General features: G+C 43.7%; 1 protein-coding gene across 4 annotated transcripts in view; it reads right to left on the bottom strand.

Annotated features, from left to right (window-relative positions):
- Positions 1–24,014, bottom strand: part of MGAT4A (alpha-1,3-mannosyl-glycoprotein 4-beta-N-acetylglucosaminyltransferase A) — a 115,204-nt gene that overhangs the window by 28,600 nt on the left and 62,590 nt on the right. For all 4 annotated transcript variants that reach the window (XM_073590552.1, XM_073590554.1, XM_073590551.1 and 1 more), the window contains exons 4-9: positions 15,214–15,354; positions 14,115–14,248; positions 13,636–13,682; positions 8,050–8,163; positions 2,531–2,606; positions 2,238–2,352 (exon numbers count right to left, since the gene is read on the bottom strand). In XM_073590552.1, coding sequence (XP_073446653.1) covers positions 2,238–2,352; positions 2,531–2,606; positions 8,050–8,163; positions 13,636–13,682; positions 14,115–14,248; positions 15,214–15,354 — 627 coding nt within the window. The remainder of the gene's footprint in view (positions 1–2,237; positions 2,353–2,530; positions 2,607–8,049; positions 8,164–13,635; positions 13,683–14,114; positions 14,249–15,213; positions 15,355–24,014) is intronic.

Here is a 24,014-nt window from a genome sequence, read left to right as displayed (position 1 = left end):
AAGGACGATGGAAAGGTGGGGAGATACTTTCCATATGTTATTACCCCATTATTTTATCAGAAAGGAAATCTATTATGAAACCCATGAGAAGAAAACAGATTTATTGCAATTCGCTTTGTGAAAATTCAGCCTTGCTGATCATTAGAGGGATCGCAAAAAATAGTTAAAAACAAAAATAAAAATATTTACCTCAGCCGCCCTTTTTGCTCCCTGCATGCTGTTTGGTCCTCCAAGCCTCGGTTGCATCTACAGCCCAGTGTTCACTCTAAAACGGGGCTGACTTCCGACCATGAGTGAGCCCTGGAGTTCATTGCATGCGCTCTGGGGCCTACTCGTGGCCAGAAGTCATGGTCGAGCGTGAACACCAGGTAGCGACCTATGGCAGAAGGCCCTGGAGGTCACTGTGCATGTGCAATGTTCTCCAGGGACTGTTTGCATTGGAAAATTTAAAAAAAAAAAAAAAAAGTCAAGTTGTAAATCTTTGCATGTGCGAATATTTGTGTTTTTTTTTTTTCTGAAATAGGGGTAATTATGAGTGTCCCCAAAAATAGTTAAAATAACAGTTTAAGGGTATTTGTCGCTATCTTAACCTGCGCTTTCTGAATGCAATATGAGGTAGTGACTGTCTTACTGACTATGGCATTTCTTGCCTTGAATGTATTGGCGAAGTTTAGTTTGTTAGATTCTGCAGGCACTAGGAGTCAATCATATCTATGAAAAACAGTTTTAACCTATTTTCCACCACTGCCTGACAAGTTTTTCTTTAATACTGTACATAAGAAGAAATTGGAAAATCCGTGGGGGTGGTTAGGGATAGCCCCACATCTCAATTCCAGTGATGGATCACTTCGTAGGCTACTTGCTGTACTTTTGATAAAATCACGATATTATCTACTGCAGATACACCAGTTCTCTGAATGCGGAGTTCTGTATAACCCCACCCACACTACTGATTGGCAGCTTTCTGTGAACACTGTGCATAGGTAGAAAGCAGCCAATCAGTGGTGGGGGCAGGGTTATACAAAGCTCATGAATATGGATTGGATACATGGCAGAGGGTTTATTAGTCCTGTAGTGATAAAATCACTGTTTCATCAAAAGCAGATCAAAACTACAGCAAGGAGCCCAGTAAGTGACATCGCTGGAATCAGGGTCTCTTTCCCTACAACATGCTTGTAAGGTAGCACTTATTGTTAGTGTTGGGGAACACTCACTTGGCAGTGGATTCACAGGAACACTTTCCATTTAAACAGTCTATGTGGTTTATTATACAGCATAAACCATAAAACTCAACAGTCTTACATCAGACACGTCAGTGTTCATATTAGGGCTCCGCTCTCTCAGACCTGTGGCCACACAGGCTGTGCCATGTCCAGTAAACAGGCTCTATAGCCTCAACACAATTATTTCCCCCTGTCCGGGGTTACCTCTTAGGAGCTCCCGCTCCAGATGCCGGCTCCATAGTCTGAACCCAGTCTCTTTCTGACCTCGGCCAGTATCACTCACGTTTGTCAGGGAAGCTGCCAAAATGGGATCACCATCCCAGACAACGCCTAGCTCACTAGGCCGCCTAACAGTTTCAGATCCTCAGCCGGGCGGTAGCTTCCCAGTGCAGTCACAGACTCTGGAAACACGGCCTGTGTGCTGTTCAAGACTTCTGTCCCCACTTGGAACCGTCCAACACACAGGCCACCAGGTCCAAAGCCTCCATGTGCTCTTCAGGGAGGTAGCACACCTTCCAACACATAGGCCTTCCAGGACCTTCCACATAAACCAATCAGGTCCATACACTCTCCCCATGTGACAAGACCTCAGGCACATTATATGGTCCATAACCACACCCACAGGTGAGGTATGAATCACATGGTTATGACCTCACTAAAGGTCCTATTTCACACAGCCACACACACAGGCTTTATCCTGGGCGTTCAGACACACGCCCCTGGTTGGGTTTGTAAGTGACTCGTCCCACCCATCTCACCATTTTCCCTATTACAATGAAGGAACGCCTGAATGCATGTCCTATACAGTGCCCCCTAGCTGTCACAGGGGTCACTGCATCACATGCTCCTTTTAGATTAAGTGGCAAAAACCTGGTGACAAATTCCCTTCTAAAGAAAAAAAATGAATTTCAACAACGTACATCCTAGGCAGGCATAAGAAAAAAAAAATGAAATTGGCGTGTCAGAGCTGGAATCATATTGATGGTGACAGATTACCTTTGAAAAGTTCCTTACCAATGAATCCCAACTGGGAAAACTCCAGTATCATCCACTCTTCATTAGACAGCTGAAGTGCAAAGTTCTTTATTGTACTGAAGAAATTTTGCTTGGCAACAATATCATCTTCCAGCTGTAAAGATACAGGGAATTATCCCCATTATTAATTCAGTAAAACCAATGATAATTCATTATTGACATGTGAAAACCAACACAACTTCAAATAGACTCACAAAAGCATGTGGTAGGTACACGTCATAGTTCTACCACGCTAGCACTATGTACAAGAAGATCATGAAGGATCTATTTACCTGGATGTAATAAATACCCTTCCTCTGTGCATACATCATTAGGAAACAATAGTCTAAATTTTGTTTGGTTCGCCATCTGTAAGACAAGTGTAAATGTTTACATGTATGGTATAGTAAGAGTTTATGATGGATACATACAGGATATGGAAAGAGGACACAGTGTCAAAAAATGAAAAGGACCGTTTCAAGCGGAATATACAGTCATGAGAAAAACTAAGAACACCCTCTTTGAATTCTATGTTTTTTCTTATCAGGACACAATTGGAAAAAATAAAATTAGATGAACAGATGATAAATTAACAAAAATGCAGAGTGGTGTGTGAAAAATTACCGTATTTTTCAGACTATAAGACGCCCCCCCAAATTTTCAGAAGGAAAACAGGGAAAAAAAAATTAGTGTGTCGAATGGGGGTCCATCTTACAGTCCGAATTCAGCTTACCCGGGGGAGGGGTTTGGTCACAGGAGATTTTCGGTGGTCCGGCAATATGACTCCCCATCCCAGGCTGGTGCGACAGGTTCGGCAGTGCTCTGTGGTGCGGGGGCTGCGCCGTCAGTTTGTGAAAGCCCGGAGGCCCCACACATCCATTGCTGCGATGCGGCGGCCTCCGGGAAAATGACCGCTGGGGGTGGCGCATGATCAGATTCAGATTTCAGCAACGAGATCTCGTCCTGAAATCTCAGGAGAGGAGATCTCGGCACTGAACCTGCTGCACCAGCCTGGGAAGGGAGTGTGAACATCGCGTGGCAGCGTCAGACCGGGACTGCCGCAGAATCGCCCGACTCCTGCTGCCACCACAGTATTTGTAAGTATACTCAGACTATAAGACACACCCTCATTTTCCCCAAAAAAGTTTTTGTGAAAAAAGTGCGTCTTTTAGTCCGAAAAATACGGTAAGTACACACTATGAATCATTATCTTGTAGAACCATGTTGAGAAGCAATAAATTGGAAGTAATGGTTTTCTATATGACCATCAGTCTCTCGCATCGATCTGCGGGAATTCTTGCATACTCTATTACAAACGTTGTTTAACCCCTTAAGCCCCAAAGCTTTTTTCGGTTTTGCGTTTTAGTTTTTCGCTCCCCTTCTTTCCAGAGCCATAACTTTATTTTTCCGTCAATATGGCCATGTGAGGGCTTATTTTTTGCGGTACGAGTTGTACTTTTGAACGACATCATTGGTTTTAGCATGTCTTGTACTCGAAAATGGGGAAAAAAAAAATCTAAGTGCGGTGAAATTGCAAAAAAAAGTGCAATCCCACACTATTTTTTTGCTTGGCTTTTTTACTAGGTTCAGTAAATGCTAAAAGTGACCTATCACTATGATTCTCCAGGTCATTACGAGTTCATAGACACCAAACATATCTAGGTTCTCTTTTATCTAAGTGGTGAAAAAAAATTCCACATTTTGCTAAAAAAATTAAAATTGCGCCATTTTCCGAGACCCATAGTCTCCATTTTTCGTGATTTCGGGTTGGGTCAGGGCTTATTTTTTGCGCGCTGAGCTGACGTTTTTAATGATACCACGTTTGTGCAGACACGTTCTTTTGATCGCCCGTTATTGCATTTTAATGCAATGTCGCGGCAACCAGAAAAACGTAATTCTGGTGTTTCGATTTTTTTTTTCTCGCTACGCCATTTAGCGATCAGGTCAATCCTTTTTTATTGATAGATCGGGCGATTCTAAACGTGGCGATACCTAATGTGTATGTGTGATTTTTTTTATTGTTTTATTTTGAATGGGGTGAAAGGGGAGTGATTTAAACCTACTTTTTTATACTTTTAAAACTTTTTTTTTTTTTTTACTTTTGGCATGCTTCAATGGCCTTCATGGGAGGCTAGAAGCTGCCATTGCTTGATCGCCTCTGCTACATAGAGTCGAAGCTCAGATCGCTTCTATGTAGCAGAATTACTGCATTGCTATGAGCGCTGACTACAGGGTGGCGCTCATAGCAATCTGGCATCAACAACCATAGAGGTCTCAAGGAGACCTCTGGTTGTTATGCTGACGAACCGATGACCCACGATCACATGACGGGGGGCAGCGGTGTGCCTATTTCCGGCCCGATGACCAGAAGCGCGTGATAAATGCCGCTGTCAGAGTTTGACAGAGGCATTTAACTAGAACAGCTGACATGTCCCAGCTTTGATGCGAGCTCACCGCCGGAACCCGTGTCAAAACTGGGGTACTGCCATTGGACGTACTATTCCGTCAAACGGTAGTAAGGGGTTAAAAGCGTTATCCAACAAAGTACATTTTAACTAATATCTTGTAAGAAAAATAAGCTCTACAATTGAATGTATTAAAAACAAAAATGTTCATTTTCTGAGAATCTTCTAAATGTGCCTCTGCTATGTGCTGTGTAATGGCTGTGTCAAAATTCTCAAATTAAGGGTACCGTTACACTTAGCGATGCACCAGCGATCCCGACAACGATATGGATCGCTGGTGCATCACTAAGTGGTCGCTAGTGAGCTGCCACACAGGCAGATCTCAGCAGCGACATCGCAGGGGTCGGGGGTCGCTACTTACCTGTCAGACGCGGCGATCCTGACGTCCTCGTCCACGCGTCTCTCATTGGCGCCACAGGAAGCCCAGCAGGAAGGGGCCGACGAGAAATGATCCAGGACCTTCTCGCGCGACCAGCGATGAGTAGCGGGGGAGCTGTCGGAGGTAAGTATCACACATAGCAATATCGCTATAATGTCACAAAATCGGTGACGTTACAGCGATATTGCTAGCGATATCGCTATGTGTAACGGGGGCTTAAGGGTAAAAATCTGTATTCAGTGATGACAGACTTTCTCATTACTGAGATAGGAGATGAAATTTACTGTTGATAAGATGCTACCAGATTTTACTTGTAAAAGAAGAGAATTTTGAGACTGAAACATCATCCAGGATGAGAAAAAAAAAAGCATATTGCTCTGCTAAAATACATTACAAAGTTGCTTTAGAATATCTATTCCAGTAGTCTTGTGGTATATTCAAATGTAATTATTCAAACTTTAGCCATGCTGCCAAATTCTTTTTTCTAAATCCATACACTTTCAGTATACTTCTAGCTGTACTGTCAATGGAACATTTAACATGCTAACTGAGGCCTTTAGAGTCCAAGCTTTAGATCTTGATTTTCTGTTTCTGCAATTTCTCTGAGCACTGCATAGTTTGACCTTGGGTTAAATTTGCTGAGATGATCAATCCAGGAATGATGGTCAACTGTTATTACGCAAACGTGGAAAACATTTATCTTTCTCATTATAGAATGACATAAGGCCCCGTCTCACATAGCGAGATCGTTAGTGAGATCGCTGAAGCGTCACTGATTTTGTGACGCAACAGCGATCTCGCTACGTGTGACACGTAGCGGCGACCAGGCCCCCGCTGAGATGTCGCTGATCGTGCTCGAATGTCCTCGGCCATTTCTGGATCGCTCGTATCCCGCTGGTGAGTGCACATCGCTGTGTTTGACACCGACGAGCGACCTAGTTAGCGACTCAGAAATCATGTACGCAGGCGGGAGTCGTCAGAATCACTGCTGTGCGACAAGGTCCCAACGACCGCCAAGATCGTTATACGGATCGCTGGATCATTGCTGTGTCGCTGGGTAAATCTGCCTGTTTGACAGCTTACTAGCGACCATTTAGTGACGCACCAGCGATCCTTACCAGGTCGTATCGTTGTCGAGACCGCTGGTGCGTTGTTAACAGTAACGGTACCCTTACTCCAATTTGATTGGAAATTGCCTTCTAACCCTTAATAGACTGATGGGCAACAAAAACAGCTTCTCTGAGATTAGCTTTGTTTTTCCTCCTTGGCACCACTGATGAACAATTAATCAAAAAAATTTGATTAGCAGCCCCTGACTGCTACTTACTACCTTGGAAGTTGTAAAAGTGTACTTAACTTTACACCAACGACTTCTGCATTTTGGCCTTGCTTTCAATGACATGATGTAATTTGTCATGAGGTAGATGTTTGTCTGAGGTTGTATCTACCGAATTTTAAAAATTTTCTAAAAAGGAGCAGATTTTTTTTATAATGTCCTGATACACAAGACCATAGAATTGAAAGGTTGAACTTGGGTTTCTCATTACTGTAGCTATAAAAAAGACAATAAGTTATTCCAGAATTTCAGGAGGCCAGAAGACAAATTTAGCTCTTCGTAAGTTTGAGATATTCAGATATTTTACACCAAAGCATACTAGGTGTTAAAAATACACTATTTCTACTATAGTGTGAAATTAAAATTAAAAAAAAAAAAAAACAAAACACAAAAAAAAACCCACTAATAAAATGTGTTACTTAGCTACGTTCACACGTAGCGGAACTCTCGCGGAAGTTACTGTGAGAATTCCGGAATTCCATTCCGCGGGAAAAAAAAATTGCATTTTAAATTCCCGCAATTTTCCTGCGGAAAAACTAGCGATTTGCAAGTGTAATTAGCTTGCAGAATTGCTAGCGCTTTCCAAGCGATCTGGAGCATCGCTTGGAGAACTGATTGACAGGTTGGGCACACTCATCAAACATAGTGTTTGACTAGTGTGACCAACTTTTTACTATTGAGGCTGCCTATGAAGCATCAGTAGTAAAAGATAAAATGTAAAAAATAATTTAAAAAAATATTGTTATTCTCACCTTTCGGCGTCCCGCGCAGCCTTCCCGCCTCTCCCATGGCTCCTGGTCCCAGTAATCCTTTGCGCGAATGACCGCGAGACGTCGCACTCCTGCGACGACATCGCGAATGACCGGGAGACGTCGCGCTCCCGCGAGATCTTGACGTCATCGCGGTCATTCTTGCAAAGGATTACTGGGACCAGGAGCATGGAGAGAAGCGGGAAGGATGCGCGGGACGCAGGAAGCTGAGAACAACAATATTTTTCATTTTAATTCTATTTTTTACAGGGATATGGTACCCAGAGCCTGGAGGACAGTCTCCTCTCCTCCAGACCGTGAGTACCATCCGCAAATGTTCTGCTTACTTTTCGCATGGTGGGCACAGCCACATGCGAGAAGTAAGTGGGATAATGCAATCCTATGGGTGCGAGATCGCCGTGATTCCGCTAAATTAATGAGCATGCTGCGTTTTTTACCGCAAAGCGATTCCGCCGTGGAAAAAAACGCAGAATTAGCACAGCATTGCGGAATCCCATAGGATTGTATGGGATGCTTAAGTTTTCGCGGCAAAATCGAGCGTTTAAAACCACCACGAAAACGCAAAAAAAACGCAACGTGTGAACTCAGCTTAATTATTAAATTAAAATGGTGCTTGGAGAACATGCTAGCCAGATGGTCTCGACACACAACCACGCCGAATGAACCCGGATACATTAGAAGCCTGTATACAGTACAGTAAATAGAGCCAAGAGAAATCTCACATTGGAGACAAAACACTTATCAGTTATTTGTGGACTTCACTTCAGCGTGGATAGTAAAGAGTCAATATATGAAGGTAAAGCATATCAACATGTAAATGTTTCTTTCAGTAAAATTACAGCCTTCATTTTGTAACACATACCTAACCCTTTCTTTTGAGTCTCCAAATGTCTCTTTTAAATTTGTTAAGTCTGGATAATAGGCCGCAGGTGGAGAAATCACTTCCACTAAACCAGAGTTGATTTCTCTTGAGAATCTAACAAAAAAATACAAATAGTTAGAATATCGACACTAAGGTTTTGGGAACACTGAGGAGTTCAAAAAATATGCGTTTTTCAAGCTATAAGCTGCTTCAGGAATCTGAAGAGATTTTATTTTCTTTAACGGAATCTTTCGGTAGGATCAACCCTCCTAGGCAGTCTATATGGGCACGCAGGTCATAGGAATCGGACTAAAATGATACATTGATAATTGCAATCCGATGCCTTATTCCAGAGAAATCCACATTTTTCTTATATGTATATGACCTTTTCGAGGCAATGAGGATTGTCTACGAGAATCAGATCGCACTCGCAAATGAAAGTCAATGGGTGAGAGAAAAAAAAATTGCCCGGCACACAGACCATGAGTGTGCCATCCAATTTTTTTGCAAGCATTTCAAAAGGAAACCCGACATTTCATCAGCTAAGTACAGTAATTAACAGCCCGAACTGTCAGAATAGAATTGACAGAAATATGTCAGTGAGATATATATAACCAGCGCTTTGCTTGTGTAGTTTTCTGTATTTATATTGAGCGAATAAATAAAATGAAAAAAATGGGTGAGTTCCCCCTTATTTGTAATAACCAGCTGAGGGAAAGCAGACAGCTGTGAGCGGTTATTATTCTGGGAAGGGGGCCAATATCCACGAACCTTCTCCGCCTTTCAATAACAGCGCACAGCTGTCTGCTTGGCCTTTACTGTTATTAAAAAGGGGGGACCCAAAAAAAACAATGAAGTCGGGTGGCCCCTATTTTTAATAACCAGCAAAGGCTTAGCAAAGAGCTGAGGGCTGATATTAATAGGCTGGGAAAGGGTCACGGATATTGGCCCCTTCCAAGACTAATAACATCAGATTTCGTAAGTCCAAGAAATGGCGTATCAATAAGATGTGCCAATTCTGGTGCTTAGCCTTGGCTCTTCCCAACTGCCCTGGTGCATTGGCAATCAGGGTAATAGTTTTGGGGTTGATGTCAACTGTGTAATGTCCGCTGACATCAAGACCAGGGGTTAGCAATGGAGCCGTGTATGAGACAACCTCATTATGAACCCCGTAGTCAAAAGAAAAAACACACACGTATACAAAAGTCCTTTAATTAAAAAAAAAAAAAACACTCCGACAAATACCATCTTTTACCCATTAATTCGCAAAAAAAAAAAAAAAAAAATCCACAAGGTCCACCATAAATTCATAACAGACATTCTACGATATTCCCCAACTCTGCTACACCTGGATGCTGTGATGAGAATTAACATCAGTAACATCACTGTTCACCACGGTCGCCGGAACACAGAGTAGCGTGTGAACTTGGCTGCCGTGGTGTCATTAAAGTTACTGCAGGTCACAGCAGGCGGTTCTCATGGTAACCTTTGTATGAGCCACAAAAGACAGCGTGAGCCGGCCAGCTGTGAATTGCGGTAACCTTAATGACGACACTGCTGGTCACTGCTGCTGGTTCTCATGCTACTCTCAATGTGTTCTGGCAGCAGTAGTGAGCAGGGCTGTGGAGTCGGAGTCGTGGAGTCGGTGCTCATTTTGGTGGAGTCGGTATAAAATGGACCCACTCCGACTCCTAAAATATATAATAAATTGGTACAGTAATTCAATGCAGAATGTGCTGAATATTTTTTCATAGGAATTTGGGAAAGTTATGAAATGTCCTAAAAATGGCTCTTCTATTCCTGATCTAAGGCTACATTCACACACAGCGTTTTTCCTGTGTTTTTTGAGGATACGTTTTTCAGCTGCAAAAGCAGATCAGCTTCTTAAAAAACCGCACCACCTGAAATCTGCTCTATCCATTTATCCATATCTGTCTATCCATATCTTTTCTGTACCAAAAAGAATGAAAGCCGGGTAGCACACAGACTAACACTCCTTTGTTTTTTAGCACCAGTCAGGTACACCTCATAGCTGCCCAAAAGGATGCCCAGGACAGGCACGTCTTCAGTAACACATCAACATCAATTGATAGTTGGAATAAATAGACTGCATTCATCACCACATCTTCTTAAGGTGCAGGCTTTATTTTCAAGTGTAGGGGTGTGCAGTATGAGGTTCTGCAGCAGCTGAGGTGTGCAGTATGAGGTTCTATGGAACAGCATGAGGTTCTGCCCCCCCCTAGGTTTGAGCCTGGCTATGCCCATGGTGTGAATGTAGCCTGAGGATCTAGGCTTTGTCTTAGCTAAGTCATCACTCTCTTCTTGGTCAAATAGCCCTTACACAGCCTGGAGGTGTGTTTGGGGTCATTGTCCTGTTGAAAAATAAATGATGGTCCAACTAAACGCAAACCGGATGGAATAGCATGCCGCTGCAAGATGCTGTGGTAGCCATGCTGGTTCAGTATGCCTTCAATTTTGAATAAATCCCCAACAGTGTCACCAGCAAAGCACCCCAACACCATCACACCACCTCCTCCATGCTTCACGGTGGGAAACAGGCATGTAGAGTCCATCCGTTCACCTTTTCTGCATCACACAAAGACATGGTGGTTGGAACCAAAGATTTCAAATTTGGAATCCCAAAGCACAGATTTTCACTGGTCTAATGTCCATTATTTGTGTTCTTTTGCCCAAACAAGTCTCTTCTGCTTGTTGCCTGTCCATAGCAGTGGTTTCCTAGCAGCTATTATACCATGAAGGCCTGCTGCACAAAGTCTCCTCTTAACAGTTGTTGTAGAGATGTGTCTGCTGCTAGAACTCTGTGTGGCATTGACCTGGTCTCTAATCTGAGCTGCGATTAACCTGCGATTTCTGAGGCTGGTGACTCAGATGAACTTATCCTCCGCAGCAGAGGTGACTCTTGGTCTTCCTTCCCTGGGGCGGTCCTCATGTGAGCCAGTTTCTTTGTAGTGCTTGTTGGTTTTTGCCACTGCACTTGGGGACACTTTCAAAGTTTTCCCAATTTTTCGGACTGACTGACCTTAATTTCTTAAAGTAATGTTGGCCACTCGTTTTTCTTTATTTAGCTGCTTTTTTCTTGCCATAATACAAATTCTAACAGTCTATTCAGTAGGACTATCAGCTGTGTATCCACCTGACTTCTGCACAACACAACTGATGGTCCCAACCCCATTTATAAGGCAACTTATTAAACCTGACAGGGCACACCTGTGAAGTGAAAACCATTTCTGGTGACTACCTCTTGAAGCTCATCAAGAGAATGCCAAGAGTGTGCAAAGCAGTAATCAAAGCAAAAGGTGGCTACTTTGAAGAACCTAGAATATAAGACATATTTTCAGTTGCTTCACAATTTTTGTTAATTATATAATTCCACATGTGTTAATTCATAATTCTGATGCCTTCACAATGAATCTACAATTTTCATAGTGATGAAAATAAAGAAAACTCTTTGAATGAGGTGTGTCCAAACTTTTGGTCTGTTCTGTATATATGTAATCGATATTACATAGTGTATTACATATTTACAATTTATTGCAGTTTGTGTTCTAAAGTTGTATTCCAATAAATATATATTATGTTCTGTCTAAATATCTTGATTATTGTATCATAAAAATGATTAAATGTCCGATGTTCACATTGTACTACAATAAATTTTTCACTTAAATATAAGCAATATATGTGGGAGTCGGAGTCATGGAGTTGGTGTAAGGGAAATTGAGGAGTCGGAGTCACAGGTTTGGCTTACCGACTCCACACAGCCCTGGTGGTGAGCGGTTACATTACTGAGGTCACCTCTCATCACATGTTTATTTATTTTGAATGTGGGGTTAGTAATTGTGTCTGACAGACACCTTTCCATTGCTAACCCCTGGGCTTGATGTCAGCAGACATTACACAGCAGACATTAACCCCAAAACTATTACCCCGATTGTCACTGCACCAGGGCAATCCGGAACAGCCGAGGCCAAGTGCCAGAAATGGTGCATCCGAGGGCAGCTGAGTGGTGGTGATATTAGTCTGTGAAGAAACCAATATCCATGGCTCCTTCCCAGCCTATTAATATTAGCCCACAGCTGTCTGATTAGCCTTTGCTAGTTATTAAAAATAGGAAAGACCCCATGTCAATTTTTTTGGGCTCCCCTTTTTAATAACCAGTAAAGGCTGGTCTCCCGCTGGCCAGCGCGCATTGCTGCGTGTGGCAGCGGGAGACCAACGATCAGCGAGCTCCCAGCGCTGTAAGCAGACGCTGGGAGCTGGTATCCAATGTAAATATCGGGTAACTAAGCGCTGCTTAGTTACCTGCTGTGTACCTTGGATACCTGCGTGCTCGCGCTGGGAGCTGGTATCCAGGGTACACAGCAGGTAAGTGACGCACACGCTTAGTTACCCGATATTTACCTTGGATACCAGCATCCTCGCTGGTCCTCATCACTGGTGAGTGCCTTTTTCACAGCTCACCAGCGATCACGTATCGAGGCACCAGCGATCCTGACAAGGTCGTATCGTTGTCGGGTTCGCTGGTGCATCGTTTAGTGTGACGGCACCCTAAGATTGTGTTATTTGTTTGTAAACTAACTTTAAATGACAGAATTACAGTATGTAAAAGATGATGCTAAAAACGCATTGCATACGGACTGGATACGCATGTAATACGGATGTCATAAAGATGTCATACAGATGCTAGGTGAGAAAAATCACATTATACTTGCATGATACTTGTCCTACCTTTCTGGATCAACATTGGACTGATTTTTTTATAGGCTAGGGTGACTCCAGCCATATGGCAAGGCTTGTTAAAGGATCAATATTGACTGAGGATTACTACTTCCAATTGGTGGCACTAGAGCTCCAGTCCCCTTCGTCACTGAAGAGGCAATTTGCATATTTAATTTCCCAGAGGAGTATTGCATGGCTTCTAAGTCTCCTTATACTGGCAGGTCACTCGTTAGCCCTTAACCCATAGCCTTTATGTTACACACCTGACATCTCATGATCCAGTTCTGATTAACTGGAACAGATTTTCAGTTTCACCATACTTTATCAATATTGGCGCTCTTTTTTTGTATAGAGCACCTCAGAGAATAACATTTTTCAATGCAATTTTGGATGGTTATTTCAAAGAGGTTTTTAAGGTTACTAGAAAGAGTAAATCGGGAACTCAAATCAGCAGTAAATATCTCAGTTCTAAAGAATATTCCTGCCTAACCATAGACTCACTGCTAGTCAGTTCCCGGCATCTTGCAAAAAAATGGCCCCTGCACCCCTCTCCGCATACGCATTTCCTTTGCATCTCCCTCCACCCACATGTGTCCCTTGCATGTTACCGCAAATAAAAAATCTAATTTCCCAACTATAGAAAAAGTTGACAATCTACCATCAACCAACACGAGGTAGAGAATAAAATCATAAAATAAAATCATTTTTCAAAAAGCATTACGAGAAGCGTGAGTAACGTTCATTAAAAGTTATGAATTAACGAGTGCAAATGATCAATATCTGGGCTGATAATGAACTGTTGAGAGTGCATGCTATTTATGTATATGCATTTATCAAGAATGAACTTACTCTTTCTCTAAGCTGCCGACCACACTATGTACATAGTCAAGGTCTGTCTAGAGAGATAAAATAACATATCAGAAACTAATAGCACATGCCTATTTGTGTGTCTTTTGCATAGCAGACCACATTTTGGGCTTTACAAGCAATGTATGAAGCAGGAAAGCGTAGCATTTCTTACAACATACCTCCACTACAAAAAGCAGTGTTAACAGACTCTTATATGCCAAATACATGTTTTATACACAAAGATTTTACAGTTAAAAAAAACACAAACAAAAAAAAAACAAACATAGAAAGGCACAACCAATAATTTCTATGTTACGCAGATAATAATTTAAAGACTTCACACTAATGTTGCCCCACCCCCCCAAGCTGCTAGGCAAGAGTGGGAATCACTAAGACATTGCTGGGTCCTTCCCTTCTCCATTATCAACCTATGTAAAATGTACAACAAATTGTATCTTATACACTTGGGATGTACTTACTTCTCCAATGAAGACTATTATAACACAGTCGAGTTTTTCTTCAGGAGACAATTTATCAATTAGCGAATGTAGAGTCTCACTCAAATAAGACTTAACTTTCCTTTTTACGGTTGGGATGCCCATTACGATTGACACTGGTAGGAAGAAAAACAAAAAGGCAAAGAATTGTTATATAATAAAATATTGCTACCTAGCATCACACATATGTTAGACTTTACAAATAGGAGGTATGTTCCATCAATCTGTATAATTGTTGTAAAACTATCCTGGAATTATAGGTCATATTTATCTAACGTAATGTAAGGATTGGCAATTACTACTTATATATTAATTCATATCCATGTTTAAAGTAATTCAAAGAATCTTTCTAATGATCAAAATGTCAATCTTCATTTTTTTTTATTGCTAAAAGAAACATTTAAATAGCAAGAAACTGAATTCAGCAACTCCTTGAATGAATCCTTTTCACCCTAAAAGATTGGACAAATATACGCAGAAGAGATGCTGTCTGCCAACTCAGTCCACAAAGGACAGGCATGTATGCTGTGGATTTTGACACAAAATATGCCGATTTTGCAGCAAATTCACAGCAGATTTTGCCCCTTCTAATGTAAAAGCAGGTCTTTAAAATGTGTGGCAAATCCCCATCCGAATGAACAAGCTGCATTCTCACGTATTTCTGCACAGCATGAGAATGAAACTCGTAAAAGGTCTTCAACCGCCCCGCTATTTTATTCAATGGTGGATATTACCTGCACAAATCTGCAGGCATAATCCACAGCATTTCTGTCCCCTGTGGATTTATGACACGAGTGGACAGATCCAGGTAATTTTGAGGGATCTGCACATATGCTTATGCTGCACTTTAGCAGAACCAAAGTAAAGTTAAGATCTGGTTCAGCCGACAAGTATTTATGGCCACTCTACATAAAAGAGCATAATCCTGCTGAACGAAAGACAGAAATGAGAGGGATAAACAAGGAATGAAAGAAATGGGAAAAAAAAAAAAAAAAGAGCACGGTAACAGGAAAAAAGAAAAAAAAACTGTTTTGATGGTTTTGGCAGACACAGATTATGCATTTATCTTGGACGTTCGTACCTCCTGTTCTTCCAAGACCAACCTGCACAGCAGGCTGGAGGCTTCCTTCATGGTTTAATAAATGAGGCATATGGTAGTAAATATTTGGCACTTGAAGAGATTTTCTGTAATTTAAATCCTTTAACAATTTCTGAGCTTCATCTAAAAACAAAAACAAAAACCAAAGAGACAGGAAACACTGAAGTTTAGAATTGTGTTATGCACCAAATCATCAAGAATCAATGGTAACAAAGCAACACAGTCCCTACATGTAACGCGTAACACAATCAGACTGGTCATATAGGCCAAGACTTGCCGTCCGCTGGGAGCATCAATGTCTACTATATTGGAGACTACCTCCAACCATCAATATCCCATAGCCTTTATGTTGAAGATATTGTGCTTTCATTACATACCTTTGAAGTTTTGGAGCGCTGTTTTTAGTATATAATTTTTTCCCGTAGCAGCCATTAGAAGGGAGCTGAGGAGCCTACTGTAGACAGGTTTAATAGGATATGGAGTGGAGCTGCATAAGAGCTGGGACTAGATGTAGACATTTTCTCAGATAATCCTACTGATCTATAGGACTGAGCACCAAATGCTACCCATTGCACCTCTATAACAATCAAAGGAAACTGAAAAACCATGAAAGGTGGGTGGTGGAGATCCAAAGTGCCACGCTCTGAGTCAGGAACCACCCAGGTCAGACCAGAACAGTCGATATATTCAACACACAAAGTGTTTCAGGGACGATCTGTCCCCTTCATCAGGTGAATACAAAATATATATCACGCTCAGTCCTGTAAAGAGACAGGCACTGACATGATTGGCTGATAATTAACTGCATACTGGCTTTAAAAATCATGAATATACATAAAATTTACATGATTACAAATAGACAAAACAATATTAAAACACTAAACAACTGTTAGAAAGAGGAGAAAAAAAAATAATAGATAATAGGTAGGTACAATTCAAATACTCCTAAGATCCCATCCCACTGGGCGACTCCAATAGATCTGGATCAAAAATCATTGGGCAGGACTTATATGCATTAATACAGAACTCATAAACTTAATATTATTATTATTATTATTATTATTATTAATCAGAACCTGTTTTTCAGCCTCTGCATCCAATCCGGACTGGTCTCAGGTATATGTTCAAGAATGGTCAAACAAATTAATCAGGCCTTTTTTGGTGATACATTAGGAAATGCCTTGACAGGCCATGGTTGGTTACTCCATTTTTGATGCTGTGCCTGTGGCCGTTCGTTCTGCTGTGAACCTGCTAAGTGGTGCGTCACACATACTGGAGACCTCACCCACACTCCAACAGATAACCAGCGAATGATGTGCCACAGTTCACATGTTGGTAAACCTCAAAAGATTCTCCAGTCACCCTTGATTTAAAGTCCGTACATCCATGTTTCAACATTGTGCACCATAGACGCTTACAGTTTCCACAAACATGCCCTTGCGTTCAGGATTCATTGAAAGATTATCGGAAGGTTTAGCCCTACCATTAACCCTAGTAGGGGGCAAGAAGATTTTTCAAGTTCTTGTTCCTACCGAACACAATACTAGGGTTTCTAAGTATATCTGCCGACAGGACTGCGTCATTCCCCAAAATAAACCAATATTTTCAAAAGGTTCTTGACAATTCTATGAGAACTACTAAATGTTGCCACAAAGCTGTATCTAAATAAACTGTCACAAGCAGATTCATTGGACATTTTCATTTCCATCCCTTTATCTCTTATTTTGTTCAAATTATCAATCCGTTGAAGTTTCCTTGTTTTCTTATAGGCATCCTTAAGGATTCCTTTTGGATAACCTTTTTCCCCTAAATCTTTTATTCAAACTGAGGGATTCTTTACAGAAGCCCTTATCTTTTGTACAACTTTTCCGAATATGCCAGTATTGTCCATAATGGGACATTTTTATCCACTTGTAGAGGTGTCTGCTAACAAAATCTAATTAACTGTTCACGTCCACATTTCCTAAATAGATGGAAGCGTATACCTCCCCATCCTAATTTTATAGGAAACTGATTTTTTTTATTCACTCCCTGCCAGGTTAGCAATTGGCTACCAAGATCACATTTACAATACACCATGTAATATCTGCAGCCAAGTATAAGAAAACTGGCAGATAGCACTGCTATTAGGGTGCTCAGGTTGGGAGACCCACAGCCACAATCCGTGCTCGGACCGTGCTGCACGATCCTTAATAGGCAAATAGCGTTTCTCCTTTAAATTTATAACATTTCCAGCTGCTAGTGTAAAATTCTTCAATTTTATTCAACCCTTTTTAAAAAGGGAGCCTGTCATGCCCCAAACAATAAACCATTTATACAGGCATGAAGGGGACGCAGCCCTGTAAAATTCATACCTGTAGTTTTTGCTTTCAGTGATCTATTTGCCAGGGGGGGGGGAAAAAAAAAATCATAAAAATTAAGAGGACTTTAGTGCTCTGTTTCATCTTCTCAATTTGATATGGACCACTGTCACATCTTGATGTCTGAACTCAACTGTGCATCTCCGTAAGGACACTACAGGTGCCCCAGCTACACACAGTTTCATAGCGGGCTCTCACCGCTGGCCCTGTGCGCTCAGTACCGTGCTGCAGAAAGGAGCCCGTGATGAGAGTCTGCAGTAGCACCAGGGGAAGACAGCTGGCTCCTGCGGTGTCCACGCTGAGGGTCAGCATTGCTCATTGTTTTATCTTGACTGATACTGCCTGAACGCAATGCGCTCAGTATGCAAATGGAAAAGGCGTAAGTGCACTCAGTCCATGGCCACTGAAGCACTCACATTAACAATTGAAAAATATTTTATTTTGGCAACTAAAGTAATAGAATCTATAGTACAAGTATAATTTTTATAGGGGCCAAGACACCTATATGCTTTTAACAGTGGTATAATTAAGTGACAGACTCCCTTTAAATATTTAGAATCTGTCAGCAGATTTTTGCTAGAAATCTGAGAGCAGCCTGATTTAGGGGTCGAGATCCTGATTGCAGCAATATATTGTTTTGTTTACTGGGTGCAGTAGTTGGGATAAAATTTACAGTGTACAAAGAAAGATGCCAAACAGCTGCTAATGAGTGTTGGGGGCGGGTTTACATACAGCAGTTGACTAGGAGGCACAAGACACCTAGTCCTGTAGTGATCTCTTGCTTATAAAACACTGGATTTTATTGAAACCACAACAAATAGCCCATTAAATGACACATCTCAGGGATCAGGCTATCTTACTACTAGGGATGAGCAATATTGCCCGATATCGTATCGGAATTGCGATTTCCGATATTGAAAAAATATCGGATATCGGAATTTCCGATTTCCGATATCAATGCAAGTCAATGGGAGAAAAAAAATCGGAATTACAAAATGACCACTACAGTGCTATATAATGGATAATATGGAGGGGGAAGCACATCAGGATAATGGGGAAGAAGTTTGCAGAGGAGAAAAAAAAAAAAAAAAAATAAATAAATAAATCGCTAGAAAAATGCACAGAGCGAAAGCTGTAGCAGGAAAACTGGTCGCCATCTTCTTAACAGCGGTGTTTTTTCTTTGGGTTAGGATTAGTTGGGGTAGGGTTAGGGTTTATGGTTAGTAGGGTAAGGGTTAGGGTAACGGTTAGGGGTTAGGGATAGTTAGGGTTAGTGATTTTACATTATTAAATTAAAAAACTGCCAGTGGTGGTGTCAATATGCCCTTTGACATGTGTCCGCGTTCAGCTCATCTTGCTTTGCAGGGAGTTTCCAGGAGCACCACGTGGAGGAATGGATACACTCCCTTTAAACCATGCTTAGTCTTCTTCTGCTGATTAGATTACTGTTATTCAGTAATTCTGCATATTGATATTCTGCTTTTGGTTCATGTACATCTGCTCCTACTGCTTCCTGAACCTCTGTCTATGGTTATCCTGCTATTGGCTGGTCGCAGAATGTCCCAAACCCAGAGGAAATACGCAGAAGTAACAGTAGGCACAGGAACTTGAGAGAACCAGCTGGTGAGTCTGGAACCCGTATAGGCAGCAGAAATCAGCATAAGAGCCAATGGAACTAACGGGCACCAGCTGACGTTACCGGAGGCCGATAACTAAGCAGGAGGTAACCTGTGCCAGAATGCACTACCAAGGACCAGCAGACGTTACTGGAACTCGGATACCACAAAGGAAGGACCTAAGCCATTGACTCTACTGAGAACCAGCTGACGTTACTGGAACCCAGATAAGCAGCAGAAGGTAAAAGTGCCAGTGGCTGTACTGGGCAACAGCTGACATTACTGTAGCCCGGATACCACAATGTAGTAGTGACATAAGCCAAAAGCACTGCCGAGAAGCCCAAAAACCCCCCACAAAGACACAAGTTCAAGAGCAAAAAGACAGGAGTCTGGGGACATCTCCATCTGTCTTCTTGTCTTGGGTCTTCTGTCTTCTGTATGGTTTTACCATAACCAGATTTCCCGCATCATGTTCCCACATGCTTTATGCATCCATTAGCCCTCTGTGTCTGTACTGTTACACACTTAACATTATGGCTGGTCCATACAATCAGGGCAACTGTTACCACCCACCTTTCGTGTCTACCTCTTTCACCATAGACTGTAAGCTTGCGAGCAGGGCCCTCTTTCCTCTTGGTATTTGTTATAATCTACTGTATGTGTTTATTGTTATGCTGTAATGTCTATTGTCTGTACAAATCCCCTCTGAAATGTAAAGTGCTGCGGAATATGTCGGCGCTATAAAAATAAAATTTATTATTATATTATTATTCTGCATCTGTCTTCCTGTCTTGGGTCTTCTACCGGAGTAATGTCTTCTCGGTAGAAGGTGCAAGAGCCACATTTGCCCCCGCAACCCGGACACAGTCTTCTTTACTCCGCAGTCGCAGCAGGGGAGGAGGGCCTACCGGCACTGTCGAGACCAGCCTTGAGCGCCAGGTCCCGGAGTCCATGTAGGGGGCTCCTACACTGCCGACACCACGGATAACAGCAAACTGAGCCAGAATGATGTACGGCGGGGGCGTGGAAAAGTGCGGCGGACACAACCGTGTAACGGCGAGCGTTGTCGAAACACAGTTTGGAGCAGGAGGTACCCGTGCCCTTAGGCACTCCCGAGAACCAGCTGGTGATGCTGGAACTCGGTTTACCCCTCAGGGGAGGAACCTGTGTCCGCACTTCACTGCCAGGAAACAGCCTGCGTGGCTGGATCCCACCTCTTGTGCTTCTGCCTATAGGTGTTTGGCATCTGTCGTCCTTTTTTTCCCACTTTGGTCTAACGAGGTACAGCTGGTGTTACTGTTGCCCAGAAACACAGCATGCTGTGAAAGTGGCAGCCACAGAAATGGGTACTAACTGGCGGTACTAGAACCCAGAAACACGGCAGGCTGTGAAATCAGCAGTCACGGAAATGGGCACTTGCTGGCGGTAATAGAGCCCAGAAACACGGCATGCTGTGAAAATGGCAGTCACAGAAATGGGCACTAGCTGGCAGTACTAGAGCCCAGAAACACTGCATACTGTGAAATCAGCAGTCACGGAAATGGGCACTAGCTGGTGGTACTAGAGCCCATGGAAAACAGTATGAGGTGAAAGAGTCAGTCACAGAACCAGGTGCTAGATGTTGGTAGTAGAGGCCAGAGCACTGGCGTAACAGATGACGCTGTGTGCAACATAGGTACATGACAGAGCATGCATACTGCTACCAACCATGCATGTAACCTGTCTACTATGGCCCAGGGCAGCAAAAGTCACCAGAAATCCAGGCCTGGTTCATTTTTAGGAATGTAAGCCGGTCCACATTTGCAGCGGATAGTCTGGTACGTTGGTCTGTTAGTACATTGCCAGCTGCACTAAAGACGCGTTCAGAAATCACACTGGCACCAGGACAAGCCAGGACCTCCAAGGCATACTGGCTAAGCTCGGGCGATGTATCCATCTTGGAGACTGAAAACATGAAGGGGGCAGATCCATCCTGAAGCACACTGACAGGGGTGGAGAGGTATTGTGCCACCATGTCACAGTAACGTTGCCTCCTAGTGCGTTGCACTGTCTGTGCTGATGGTGCCCGAACTGTTTGCGGGTTCAGAAACCGTTGGAACAGGTTGGGTATACTGAACCTGTCAGTAGCAGATGTACTGCTTCTGCTACCGGCTTCTGAACGGATTCCGCTGGGCCAAGGACGCACTGAGGTGCCTGCTAGCGCACGCACATCACTGCTATGCGGTGGAAAAGAGTATATGAGTGAATTAACCAGTGCATCTTGGTACTCCTGCATTTTACGCGCCCGGTTCAACAGTGTAATTAGGCTTTGAAGGCTGTCCCGGTAACGTGGATCTAAGAGGGTAGCCACCCAGTAGTCATTTGTGTGGAGAATATGAGCCACGCGTGGGTTGTTTCTCAGACACTGCAGCATGAAGTCACTCATGTGCTGAAGGCTGCCAACTGGCCATGCATCGCTGTCACCAGCTGGAGGAATGTGCTCTGGCTGCTCTGCATCACCCCATCTACGCTCTATCTGGTGACTACTAGTAGAGCGCTGTGTACTTTCCTCCTCTGGCTCATCCTCATAGTCCTCCTCATCCTCCTCGCTTGCTGTGCCCTGCCTGGACCTTTGTGAGGCACCCACAGAGCTTTGTACCAACTGGGCCGATGAAGATTGCATGGTTGGTGCAAGTGTCTCATCATACTCCTCCTCCTCCAGAGAAACCTCATCCCTTAGTCCTTTAAGTGATGATTCTATAAGGCATATAAAGGGGAATAGTCAGGCTGAGTAGGGTAGCATCCGTGCTCACCATCAGAGTGGAGTCCTCGAAGCACTTCAAAATGGTGCATATATCCTTCATGGATGCCCACTCTGTGGTTGTAAAGTGGGAGGGCTGAGATGTGTGTCGCCTGCTGCAGCTGCAACTCCATAATTGCAGGTTGCTGCTCACACAACCTCCGCAGCATATGCAAAGTCGAATTCCACCTGGTGGGGAGGTCAACAATGATGCGGTGCTCGGGCAGGCCCAATCTGCGCTGCATGGCTGAAAGACGCGATGCAGCCATGCTTGAACGCCGCAAATGAGAGCACTCGTATCTGACTTTGTGCAGCAGCTCCTCAAGGTCAGGATAGTTCCTAAGGAAACTCTGCACCACCAAGTTTAGGACATGGGCAAGGCATGGAATGTGAGTCAGACCACGTAGGCCCAGAGCCGCGACCAGGTTTCGGCCGTTGTCACATACCACCATACCTGGCTTGAGCGGAGCAAGCCACATGTCGCTCTGCTCCTTGAGCGTGTTCCACAGCTCGGGTTGCAGTGTGGCCAACATCACCCAGATAAACCAATTTCAACACGGCCTGTTGATGTTTGGCCGATGCAGTGCTGAAATCGGTTGTTGTGGTACGTCTGGGTGCAGGCGATTCTGACGAGGAGTATGAGGAGGAGTCAATTTGTACGGAGGAGAGGCCTGCAATTCGTCGAGTTGCAGGACCCGCGCACTTGCACTGTCTATTTCAGTTCCAGGCTCAATTACATTTACCCAATGGGTGGTGATGGAAATGTAGCGTCCCTGGCCATGCTGACTGGTCCACGCATCGGTGGTCAGGTGGACCTTGCTACTAACTGCATTTTGTAGCGCATGCTTAATTTTACGCTCCACATGCTGTTGCAGGGCGGGGACGGCTTGCCTGCTGAAGTAAAAGCTGCTGGGAACGCTGCATTGTGGGATTGCAAACCCCAACATATCGATAAAGGATGGCTTGCTCACCAGCCAGAATGGTAGCATTTCCACTGCAAGCAGTTTGGCAATGCGAGAATTCATGCCCTGTGCTCGTGGGTGGTTTGCCGAGTATGGGCGCCTTTTCTCCCACACCTGTGTGACAGATGGCTGCACACTGGATTGGGAGTGTGAGGATGCCAGCGATTGGGATGCTGACGAAGTACAGACAGTGTGCCGCCGTACAACACTGCCTGCAGATGCACCCTGGCATTCTGGCGAGGAAGCGGGAGCAGCTGTTTGCGAGCTGGAGTAAGAGGTGGCCGCTGTGGCTGAAGAGGTGGAAGGTGAGGAACCAGCTGCAGGTGGCGAATCATCTTGGGTGTGATGCTGCCACTCCACAGGGTGCCTCTTCCTGACATGCGTCAACATATTGGTGGTATTAAGGTTGCTGACGTTCTTCCCTCTCCGCACAGTTTGTCGACAAAGCTTGCATCTGACTACTGTAACGTCATCTGCAACTTGGTCGAAAAAGGCCCATGCACCACAACTCTTGGGCGCACCCCTTGTGTTCTTTAAAAGAGCCCTGCTCCTAACGGGTGCTGAAGTTGAGGGAGCCGACAACCAATTTTTCCCTCTTCCTCTCCCACGTGGACGGCCACGCTGCGCCACACCTGCAAGCTCTTCCTCTGAGCTATCCCCACTTGCTTGCTGCCCCTCAGCATGCCATGATGGGTCAAGGACCTCGTCATCCAATACACTTTCGTCAGCAGAAACTGGCAGCTGAGTTTCATCATCATCTGCTGACTGGGGTCTGGTCACTGTGGGCACTGGCCCACCCTCTACTTCTTCCTCAGACGGACACAGTGGTTACGCATCTGTGCACACTATCTCTTCTTCAGCTGCAGGAATGCTGTCTGGATGGCACACAGATTCCAAGCCAACAGATTTTGAGAAGAGGAGTAAGGTTGGCTCCTGGCCCTCTGAATGTCTGTGCAATTTAGTGGGCGATGAAGAAGCAGATGGGTGCTGCTCTTCAGTGGCCTGACCCGATGTGGTGGAGGGGTCCTGGGAGGATGCTGTGCTCATTGAGGTGGATTCCTCAATT

The sequence above is a fragment of the Dendrobates tinctorius genome, unplaced genomic scaffold (genome assembly GCF_039654945.1).
Source record: "Dendrobates tinctorius isolate UK_male_01 unplaced genomic scaffold, ASM3965494v1 ptg000117l, whole genome shotgun sequence".
Classification (NCBI taxonomy): domain Eukaryota; kingdom Metazoa; phylum Chordata; class Amphibia; order Anura; family Dendrobatidae; genus Dendrobates; species Dendrobates tinctorius.
This window is presented reverse-complemented; position numbering and strand designations above follow the sequence as displayed.